Below are 12,041 nucleotides of genomic sequence, written 5' to 3'. Positions count from 1 at the left end.
CAATCTAGTTTTACTAATGTCTTCTGCCAGTCATATGTCACAGCATTCGGCTGTACAGCTGAAGTTTACTGCTCACATTTGCTTTCTTTACCCTTAATCTCGGTGTTGTTACTCAATATATTCCAGGTCCGGTCCTCAGGAAAACTGCTGCCTGCAGTCTTCGGTTGCTTCAGAAACGAATAGACCAGTGACAATTTTCGGAATTAATAGTGGAGCTGACACCCCTTGTCGGCATTTTATTTCGTAAAGGAAATAAAACATTTAATGACATCATTAAGAGCCACACAATGTGATCATGTTAGCTCCTTTGTGTAGCAAAATTCTTCGAATGGCCGTAAGCCCTATGCGACTATGTCGTAAAGTGTTCAGATCAGCCTAGAAAGAGGTCATCATAAGTGAGGCAGGAAAAACGGGACTTCAAAAATGTAAAAATGTGCCAGTCGTGCGGGCAATTAGTAAATATATTAGTTTATTGCGAAGTTAGATGCATTTGACACTAGATTTGCCAAACACAAAAAGAGAAATGTGTTACTCATAGAATAAACAAGAGACACTCGAAAAATATCGTACAGTTTCCTTCGTAGCTATTTACAGAGCGAGCTATGGGACGCCAACTCCTCAAAGCTCGAACAACTTCATCTGTATTCACCAGATGCGCCGCGAGAACATGTGCCGAACGCCGCTCCGCAGACAGCGTGGTGTGGCGGTCGCGGCGCGCCGTGTGACCAGCCTCTTGCAGCCAAGAAACGGCGTCGCCTGTGGCCAAAAACATGTAGCTAGATCAGTAGTCATTGCTTCAAAACTTTACAGAGATGATTGCGGCGTTGTCCTGCGAGACGTCATCGTTGGCGTCACTTTCGCAGACGGAGTTCGCATAACCGTTAAGGACCCTCCCGTTCCCTGTGCGTTTTGTGACGTCGGGAAAACCGTTGATTATATGGTGCGGTGCGGAAGAAAGCTCCATATTCGTGCTGGTCCCGTTGCTACGGAAATTGTGGACGGGCTGAATTTCCGGCACGGTACTCTTGCATGTTGAAGCGCTTTGATTTCCCTGTTTCGGCATTACTTTGCTGAAGGCGGTGTTGTCAAGGCCAGCCACGGGACACTCGACGAGGAGGTAGACGATCATAGCGAATCCATACGACACCATGACCAGGGCTAAGTATATCTGGGCCTGCAAAAAGCCGGGATACGAGCTTTATCGAGGGCACATGGCTAGACGCAGTAAAGATGGCAGATTTAAGTTGTGAAGTCAAGTTCCAATACACATCTTGCCAATCGGCTCCTCATACCAATGCACACTCAGTCGGTAGTAAAGAAGATGAGGTACTGAGGTGTTGGACCAATTTCCTTCTAAGATTGACATTTTACGGTATCCACATGGCTGTAAAATGCCCAATTTGAAAGCTATGAAACCTTTGCTTAAACCGTGCCCAAAAGACGAGATGGCGGCGTTGCGATTCATGTTACGAAGGGAAAGAAATGCAATATGGTGTCAGATTGTAGTCAATAACAGATGACTATGGAATGCTAACGGTACAGGATAAAAATTAACTAATCTCTGTGGCCTATCACCCACCATGTGTAAATATCACACGGTTTCTAGTGTTTGCTGACGCTTAATTGGAATATGTTCGTCACACAGCCTAAACCAAATTTGGGGTGGATACTTTAATATTAATATTCGGGAATGTACCAACTCCGCTGAAACATTTAACCGAGTATTGCTATCGTCTGATTTTAGAAACTTAATTACCACACCAACTCGAAACACAAACACTAAATCGTCGGCACTCGACGTTTTTGTCGTGAAAATTGATGCTATGATTTTTGAAAGCTGGCACAATTGCTTGTGATATAGGGGACCATATTCCAATTTTCATTGTAGACAATGCTGGTTTGATTAAAAAGCTTGAGCAAACATAGCAGTTTACTTTCAAAGTGTTACAGAAATGCTTCCTTGAATCAGGATTGGTCATCTGTATTGAGTAAAACAAACGCGAATAATGCGTATAATGGTTTCATTGAGCGCTCTGCACGGACTTATGCCAAATACTCTCCAATGAAAATAACCAAGTCTTCCGAAAAAGCGAGTAAATGATGGATAACTCGGGAATATTTAAAATACATCAAAAGAAAGAATCGTCTATACCACTAATGTTTACGAACGCGCTACGAAACAACCTTGAAGGTGTTCACGAAACTACGGGATGGACTGAACGGTAAACTCAGGTGGATAAAAAATGCCTTTTGTGAAAACGTGTTTGCTGATTTACTTCTCTGCGCTCTAGCATTACCTGGAATGTGATAAACAATACATTATGAAACAAGAAACGCAGGTATTTGGGCTATGCCGCATTTTCTCGTACTTTCCATAAATACCAGGCCCTAAACCATAACCTTCCTACTGTCCTTAATAAATATTATTCCACCAATGGATTCAGCCTGAAGCAGTTGCACTCCTTTTTTGTCAATATGTGATCAGTGCTGTAGTTTATTTTTTCTCACGTGGCCATTTCATTTGTGTCTGTCAGCGATACTTCATTTTTAATTGCACATTTATGCCCTTGGTTTCTTTTCTCCTATTTTGAGTGAAATTTTGTTGCATAGTGTGTATCAACGCATGGAGGGAAAATTCTGTCCATGTAATTTATCTCTGAACTTTCCGGGTGAACGTTTACCTCATTGTGTTGTATCATATATACTATTGCCATCTATTCGGTCTCCTGAGCATTGGCACGCTTTTAGCTAGGGATAACTTTCTGAAAAAAATATAAATATAAGCATATGTACGTATTGTAATATTTGGCATGCTTGTGTTCACAGGCTGTGTTTCTGCTGAGGATGTGCATCGAATCTAGACATATAGCTTTGTAAATTTAAATTGTAACATGCTTTGGAAAAAATCTTCAGTGCACATCTTCGATAAAAATTGGCACCTACCACCACGCTTTATAAATGGACGATCCCTAATGAAGTGCAGAAAGAATTTATAAAATCGCTATGGCTGCAATGGGAAATGGCTCTCATCACAGATGACGACCTTTCTTGTTGTTCCTAGAATGGTCAAGTGGCATCGCAAACAAGCATTTTTTCCTTAAGGACTTGATAAGAACGGCCTTCGGGGCGACAATATACGAGGAAGTTCTTTTCCTTAGTTTTTGCGAGCTGCTCGTCGCCAGAATGTTTTGATCCATGGAATTTGCAGCTGATAATACAGCGCGGAAAGTTGTTCGCCAGAATTAAATATTTAGGTCATTCCCGAGTTGTACTGCTTTCCTTATTTGCTTTTTTCCACTTTTCAGAAAGAGGGTTGCGCTGCATACGGGTTTAGAAGTGTCCGCAGCTGTTTTCTGCCGCATTACCTGTTTACCTGTTGTTTCGTGTCATATTTATGGCTGTGGTAAAGGTCAACACTCGGGCTGAACTGCCAGAGCAACAAAGTGGATTTCCGGAAAACCTGTGGCTAAAAAAAAACGGCTTACGTGGAGAAACGGTTGCTGACTGATAAGCTCTCGCCCAAGCACCGTGGTCACTCCTAATACCACCAGGTGAACGAGGTAGAGTGCGAAGGAAAGCCTTCCCAGCGGATACAGGACGGGCCAGGCGAGTATCTTGTTGACGAAGCCACCGCGGCCAGTGGCACAGGCGTACATGACCCAGGAGATACCCAGACCCCAGGAGACGCGGTGCAGGCCTCCGTAGAAGGCTGACTCAATCCGCTCAGGTTGGCGGCCCACAGACCACGTGTGCACGCCCAGCAGCGGAGCCAGGGTCAGGACAGTCGCCGCGGCCCACGCGACGCCCTGGACGAGTCTCGACAGTCGGTGCCGCCGCACAGCCAGGCAGCCGAAGATGACGCCCACAAAGAGGGTGGCAGCGTGAGCGTACGGCTTAATGTAGATTTGGGTTTGCACATTGGCGACTCTCCTGCACACGTGGTCCCAAAAGGAATGTGAAGGCTATCCGCGTCCTTTTGCTGCATAAAGCAAGGGTTTTCGGAACCCTGATTTGAAGTAGAGTTCATTAGTACTTACTGCAGTATATATTTAGCAACATTCAGCGCGTCGCTGCTCATGGGTATTTGCGCATGCCAATTACTAAAATGTCTAATGTAAACAAAACTCTGACTGGATTGGCCATTATAATTTGGTACGCACAGTACGTCGAAGCGGCGGGAACTGCAATGAAGTTCCTCGATATACTTTCTTCAATTAAAGGGGCCATCATACTGTGGGATAATGCAGCTCACAAAATGAAAAAAGAACCAGGCGAACTTCGCTCATGGGACCCCGATTACTTCCTGCCTATTCAGCAGCGTAGCAGCAGCATTGTGTTTTTTTGTTTTTATCCTCAATTCGATAAGAGTACTCTGCCACTTAACGAGGGGCTGCAAGCGGCACCGCCTATTCTGCGCTTATTTTCTGCGCTTAGCCACAAAGTGACCAGCGAAAAGCCGACAAAAAAAAAAAAAGAAGGCCAACGTTCTTTGAAGTAACAATCCTTGGGCCTTGTTGAACGTCTCAAATCTCTGGATGAAAATTTACGGACTCAATGTGGGTCATTAACAATGGTTACGGGAAAGAGAATTTGCTATCAGTGATGCCGCCATTACAGAATCGAAAGACCAAGGCAAAGTTAAAGTAAGCGTGACGATGTTATGCTGAAGTTGCCGTTCACAAGGAGTTGGTTCAACACAGAGGAGAGAGCGAGATATATGCACTGGGACATAATAAGCTTTCCGAGTACCTCCTGGCAGCATCAGCAGAAACTCCGCATTTTGTGTACAATACGCGGTGAGAGGAGCTTTGCAGCGTAATTTATCATCCAGGCAAATGAAAAGAAAACTTCCTAGGGGCCGTGCCACACCCGACTCGTGCAGTATTACGATGCGCAGCCGAAATTTTGTTTCTGTAGCGTATGAATGCTTAGAAGCGGATGAAGTTTTGCTCCCTTTGCTCCAATTTCGAGGTATCCAAAAGGCCGCGTGAAAGCACTGGCTAACATGTGTTCACGGCAAGAGTCGACGAACTGAAGAGTTCACATATTGTTGTTACAAAATGCACGTGTAAAGCGTTCCCATGAGTCATAAGCGCGTTTAAAACTGAACTCTCTCAAGAACAGTAGCGGTCGCTCACGTAATTCGCTAAACCCCAGTGAACCGCAAGTAACGAGTCAGAAGCTGTACTTGTCTGTTTTATTTTTTGCACGAAGGAGTCAGTCCAGTGAAGCAGTCGAGGACTGAGTCGGGTTCGCTATAAACGCGCCCAGAAAAATTATAGATGGATCGCTGTACATGCATGACAGCTGTGTGCCTGGAACACTTACTTCAAATCCGTTGTTACGATGAGGCCGAACGGAAGGGCGTCGGTGACGTAAGTCTGTATCGCGGTGGCCAGCGAGGTCACCGCGGCAATGCTGCCCATTAGCCATAGACTTATCTTTGGCCACCTGAAACAGGCCAGTAAAAGGGACCTGAGAAGATTCCATTTTTTTTTTTTTGTTTACGCGCAGCTCTTTTTTCTTTTTAATTATCACTACCGACTCAATTGCAGTAACTTGTGAAACTTGGTGTAGACGGTCTTGTGCGGTCTTTAAAGGTATGTTTTCTTCGAATATTGTGATTGGTTTGCTCCTTTTTATCGCTTAAGACGCCTTAGTTTATGCTGCATGTTTGTTTTCATGGTTTCAGGTGCAGCTACTTAGTAGAGACAAACAATGTTATAAAATCAGTTGCAATTCAGTTATGTTTATATACCAGATAGTTCCCCCTCATTTTATAAGGAGAGCTGCCGAGAGTCGTTACTTATTTTATTAGCCGGCCAGAAAAATAATCACACTGAAATAGTAGCCTTCGGTGCTTAGTACAGCAAATCAAGCCCCCAGGGCTTTCAAAAGCCTAATTCGTCTGATAACTGGCAGTGACTGACGCAACTCATTTTTTTTTTATTTAATAAATGGGGCTTATTAGTACTTGCACATCCACATTGACTCAGTGCAGTGGTAAATGAATAAACATGCTCACTTTGGCATTATGACAGCCAGGATGATGGTGCTGATGATTCCTAGCTGATAGTCCACAGCCACGTACCAATAATGGGGCACACACTGGAGAAAAATTGTCCTTGCATTAGAAATCATGATTATGCATAAATATCAGCCTTTGGGATTCAAAAGAAAAGTGGACAGATTTTTCACGCCTCTTAAAGTATAAGGTGAGATTCCTTGTTGACGTTAACGAAAGCATTAATCAATCATGTAACGAAAAGAAAAACAGGTGCACAAAATCAGTGCAGATCGGAAGAGTTTACGCCTCTCACATCACTGATAGGACATTATAGCAGCATTTTGTATATCCTTGTTTCCATTCACTCAAAGCTGAAAAAAAAAAAAAAGAATGAAATAAACATAGCTCGTCCTTTATTTTAATGGAAGAGAATTTTAGAAATCCCGTGACCTTCTGCTCAGAATACCAGCAACCAAAGCATGGGACGCTGACTTTAAGCCGCACATAACCACTTTGTTCTACTGTGTAATATGCAAGAGTCGTGGAGGAAATATAGAACTTCGAAATGCATCGAAGTTTTCTTTTTTACAGAAAGTGCGAAGCGGTTTTTGGATCTTTAGTGAATGAGCCACTTTTTTTCGTAACATTTTGTGGACCTTTAGAGAATAATAATAATAATAATAATAATAATAATAATAATAATAATAATAATAATAATAATAATAATAATAATAATAATAATAATAATAATAATAATAATAATAATAATAATAATAATAATAATAATTGGTTCACAGGAAGGGAAAGGCGCAGTATCTGTCACACTTGTGTCTGTGGACACCTGAACCGCGCTGTAAGGAAGGGGAGGAAGGTGGGAGTTAAAGTGGAAAGAGAGAAAGAGGAACCATAGTGGAGGGCTATGGAGTAATCTCCACGGACGCCTCTTCGTTTCGCCTCCATCGAAACGCAGCCGCCGAGGTCGGGTTCGAACCAGGGTACTCCGGCACAGTAGTCGCGCGTCTTACCACTGCACCACCCCGACGGGGATTTAGAGAATGAGCCACTTCTTAGAGAATGAGCCACTTTGTTTTTCGTAACATTTTTATGCTTGCACATCTCCGCTTCCTTTCTTTGAACCGGCTTAACTGTGCTCACGGTCATCTTTGGAATATAGCACGAGTAATGCCCCGTTTTTAGGAGAGGAGAGCGAAGGAGGATGAGATTATAGAGGCTTGTTAAATCTACATCTCAGACACGAAAGGTCGAAACGAAGGCGAGTTGACCTCTAAAATGCCGCTTTGCAGCACTGCAATTCAATCGAATAGTGATGGTTACAAAAAAAAAAAAAAAAAAACAAAAAAAAAAAAACAAGAAAAAACAAAAAATGAGATGCAAACTTTTTTTGTATAGTAAAGTAAGAAAGATGAAGCTTCTGTTCCTTTTTGGTGGGGGCAGCGTTAATGTTGGACTTTTCAGTAGCGAATTCGAAGCACCTATTGGGAAGGAGGTAAGAATCGCAGGAATCCGCACTCTTCAGAGAAAAAAGATAGATACGTTGTTAAGAAACAAATTCTTCCTGTGCAACATTTTGCTTTGATGTAGAAGGTTAGTGTTTACGTAGGAGTATAGTTACATTTCACCGTTGGGAAGAAAGGTCCCGTTGAAGGGAAAGTAAAAAAACTTACCAGCGGCTGTTGCTGGTCGGTTCAAGAATGCGTTTTTATATTCGAACAGCATTTTCTATTACAACCTTACTCCCTGCATCAAGTTCACTAAAAGAAAGGATGCAGGATAAAACTGATGTTATTATGTCATTTATCATATTACCCAATGTCCTTGCAAACGAGTTCACATGCCTCACATTTCTTAGGACTCCCTGCAGGCGTTCGAAATGCAGTGGTGGCCATCTCTCTTTTTAGCATGTGCGGATTTTTTGCGCTATTTTCCTTCTATTGTTCCGATATAATGTCCACCCTCTCTTTAACGACGAAATGAGTGCGATATATAACCTAACATGCCATGAAAAATGAAGGAGAACTCTGCTGCAGCACTATCGGTGTTGATGAATATTTCCTGTCGGAATTAAGTGGTTAATTAATGAAGTAATTTCGATGGACAAAGCATTCGTGACAACGTCTTTTTTTTTTTTTTTTTTTTTTGACGGCTCAGTGTTAAGTGGAGGTAAAGAGGGGCGCAATGTTTCTGCGGTACATGCAGTTGCTCACCAGGTCAGCAAAGTGGACATAGTTGTGAATCATCAGGAACATTCTCCACCAGTTCTCATCGCAGGGTTTCTCAAACGCCCGCCAGTGCTCCCTCAGCATGGGACCGTCCACCAGTGCGGGTAGCAGGTAGATGGAGCCCATCACCGCCGCCATTGGCACAATCAGCCTGCGAACAGCGCCGCGGAGGATATTAGCGTGATCCAGGATGAATGGATGGAAAAAACTCTTTTTTTAAGTACCAAAAGACTATTTTATAGCCGTGATTGGTGGACCCCTTATTCCGGCAGTCCACTGGCTTTCAGCGTAGCTTCAGCGCTGTTCACCAGTTTTCGCTACTCTCTAGTCTCTGGAGAGCTTACTCTTCATTCTCCAAAGCATGCCGTCCATATTGTGTAAGAACATATTGCACAATGTGGTCAGGCGGTATGATCTCGGAAACGCTATGTTTGTTCCAAGAGAATTGAAAATTATAAGCGGCATAGTGTGGAATAAAGAGGGCGCAGTAGGAAATGCAAGCATAAAACGCTGCAACGTTAAACAATACGGCACAGTGCGCTCCGCGATGCCGGAAGTAAATGGATAAGGTGACTTTCTTGCGGCGGCTACTACCTTGTTCCGACTGGCTGTTGCCGCGGTGCGCATTGAAGAGAGAACGAGAAGTCGTAATTGTCGGCAGGTTTTTCCCACAGTATGCAAAACGTGCATGTCACCCGGTGTTTCGCGATACCAATGGGCTGAGTAAAAGCCACGACCAATGCACGCGGGAAGTTACTGCAGAAGCTTTCTTCATAGCACGCGTCAAAATGTCTGCATCAGTGTGTTGTAACTTAAATGTACACACACAAAGACTGGGTGTATTTAAATGTATATACAGAGGGATAACTAACTGCAGCGATGCCGAACAACTCCAGACCAGCGGCACCCAGCACGAACAACATAATTTGTCTTCATCGTTATCCGTGCACGAGCGCGGCACTTTGTCCTTGTCGTTGCCCCTTGACAACTTCACCCGGTCACCCGGGTGACCTCCTCTTTCAGATTTCTTCACAAGAATTATTAAATATTGTAAATTCTTCATTAATGTACTCGTAACCTAGCTCTTAGAAGATTGCCAAAGTGGTTCTCTTACTTCAGAATCAAAGTCTTGGCTATGTCATTGGCACTATCAGACCAATCTCTTTAACTAATATTCTGGTAAAAACAATATATCGCATAATTCATGTGCGTTTTTCTAAGTTTATTTCAAACAACAAAATTATTTCTCTGAGACAGATTGGCTTCTGTCCAGAATGCTTAATATGGTCTGCGCACATTGACTTGAAGAGCAGAATTCGTTTGTCTATTTGGCCTCGTAAAATTTCTTTTCTATTTACGTTGGATATTTCTAAAGCTTGCGACAGTGTTGGTCACAGACTGCTAATTTCTCATTTGATAAATCGCGACTTACCAAACTACATAGTCTCTGGATTCAGGAATTTTTATCTACAAGATCTTTTTTATTGTTACGGGGGTCTTTCATCTCTCAGATATACTCAATCTAAAGGAGTTTCTTAAGGTTCGTCCTCTCCCCTATTCTATTCAGTATTTTATTTTCTTCAATACCTTTAAGAGACGGTCTTCACATGTACGTCTACGCGGACGATATTTCCTTCTTTTTTTCCTCCAAATATATACATACCTTATATTAAACCTTACAGAATTACCTAACTGATCATGAATTCTAGCTATATATTCTTTCTTTTACTCAAAATGTCAATAAATGTTTCTCCCTAGTCTTTCCGGTCAGTCAATATGTTTCTATTTCTGTCTCATACCATCAAGACTCCTTTGTTCAAGTTAATATAGTCTTCAGTATTTGAGTGCTTTCTATGATTTTTTAATGAGTTGGAGGCCTCATATTGAACATATTAAGCGTAAAGGGGAGAGCGCCTTGGGTCGACTCCGTCGCATAAACCACAGGAGATATGGTACGAGAAGATCTGCCATTGTTATGATCTATAAACTTCATATGCGCCCTATTCTAGAATTCAGTTGCGTATTGTATTTTACAGGCTGCGCTGCTTACAAGCTTCGACCACTTCTCTTGAATAAACTGCAAGCATTGTGGCTTTGCCAGTGCCATCCTAGTTTTGACTTATTAAATGTCTTCTACTCTGAGACTCGGGTGCTTCCTTTGGATTTCCCTTTTCCAGCAACTTACGGTACAGTCGATTCTAAAATTATATGGTTCTTTCCCATCGTGTCCACAAACAATTTTCATGACCACCTAATTTATTTCTTCGTACTTATTGGTCTCGATATCAAAGGCCGCAATTCGTATATGTGCAGTCGCTTTTATCTCTGTTGTCAGCTGATGTGTGCTCTCTTTCAAAAGCTGGTTCTCTTCTATCTAAGCTTAATTTCATCTATGACGATATTTACCCCGATTATGCCAATTCTTTGCCAGTGTCTACCTTGCTTTTCGTTTTGAATGACCACTTTCAGCATTTTCAGTCATAGGTTGTAATTTTCAGTGATGCTGCACAGCTTGAGGAAAAAGCGGGGATGGGATCTTTTTTCTTCCCAACTTTATTGGGCTTTTTCACTTCGCCTTCCTAATTATATCCCCGTACTTATTGTGGCATTTTGAGCTATTGTTTTAGGCATCCGGTGAGTTTGTTTAGATCTCTGTAACGTTATTGTGGAGACAGACACTTTTTCAGTTTTGTACTGCCTTCACTTCTTCAACTGCATCCTTGCGTCCGAAGGTTTATGACCTCACGCCGTCTCATTTCCGTGAAATTAGACTTGTGTGGGTTCCCGGCTGTTGTGGATTTTCAGTGAACGACGAATCCTCGGACTTCCTTGCGTCAGTTTGCAATGGTCCTACCTTTCATTAATTCCCTACTTCTCTTTATGGGTGGCGGCGTAATTTGGATGAAGTCCTCAAATTCGACCTTTCTATCTTTTGGCAACTTCCAGCATTTGAAGTATAAATGGAATCCTGATCTGTGCCTTTCCCGTCAGTGCGAATTGTGTCTGACAAATTTCAGGTGCAGGACTCCTCATCTTGACTTTTATCTTCATAGATTTGGCTGTTCTCCTTCAGCCATGTGTTCATACTGAAATGAACCTGAGACGTTGGATCATTTTTTTCTGTCCTGTCGCCGTTTCGCCTCCCTCTGAAAACTCTTCTTTGAAATTGCTTGCCAAACTTTCTCTACATTTTTGACTGCTCCAAATTTAATTTCGCTTGGCGCTACTCAGCTGGGCTTCCGCAGCGGGACAGTGCGCTCCGCGGTACAGAAATTTGTTAACGCCCCTGGCAGGTTTCCCTGCTAGGTGTGCCGATTCCCTTGTTTCTCTTCTTCAGATTCTTATCGAGTTGAAATTAACCCTCTTTTTTGTTCAGTAGGTCCTTTTTCTATCGTGTTGCATATTGTGCTGCATATTTCTACGTATTAGTGCATTTGTTGTTTTTTTCAATTTCATATCAAACAGTATAATACCCATTTCTACTAGATTAAGTGTGGCCTATCAACCTCGTGGGTATTTGCCATTATATAAGGACATAACGACAATAACAACAACAACTTCCCGGCGGCGAAATCACCTGCCGGTGCTAAGTGAAAGACGCAGCAGATTCATGGTACGCTTTGAGGCGAACTGTGTGAACAACGCCTGTGGGAGGACGGGTGCATGACCGGAGAATCGAGGAGGGCAACTTCATATGTGACGTCGGGCACCTGACAGAGCACACGATAAGGGCCGTTGTACAGACGAAGTAGTTTCTCAGAAGGTCGAGTGGCCCTGGTGCGTAGTGTACTGGG

The 12,041-nt window shown here is 42.8% G+C and overlaps 1 protein-coding gene across 1 annotated transcript in view; it reads right to left on the bottom strand.

Annotated features, from left to right (window-relative positions):
• Positions 1–796: 796 nt before the first annotated feature.
• LOC146202462 (nose resistant to fluoxetine protein 6-like) overlaps positions 797–12,041 on the bottom strand; it is a 44,693-nt gene continuing 33,448 nt past the window's right edge. Inside the window, exons 9-13 of the mRNA XM_084601407.1 lie at positions 8,233–8,398; positions 6,026–6,108; positions 5,329–5,451; positions 3,486–3,930; positions 797–1,174 (exon numbers count right to left, since the gene is read on the bottom strand). Coding sequence (XP_084457533.1) covers positions 797–1,174; positions 3,486–3,930; positions 5,329–5,451; positions 6,026–6,108; positions 8,233–8,398 — 1,195 coding nt within the window. The remainder of the gene's footprint in view (positions 1,175–3,485; positions 3,931–5,328; positions 5,452–6,025; positions 6,109–8,232; positions 8,399–12,041) is intronic.

This window comes from Amblyomma maculatum, chromosome 1, assembly GCF_055883805.1.
Source record: "Amblyomma maculatum isolate TAMU_Amacu chromosome 1, ASM5588380v1, whole genome shotgun sequence".
NCBI classification, from domain to species: domain Eukaryota; kingdom Metazoa; phylum Arthropoda; class Arachnida; order Ixodida; family Ixodidae; genus Amblyomma; species Amblyomma maculatum.
This window is presented reverse-complemented; position numbering and strand designations above follow the sequence as displayed.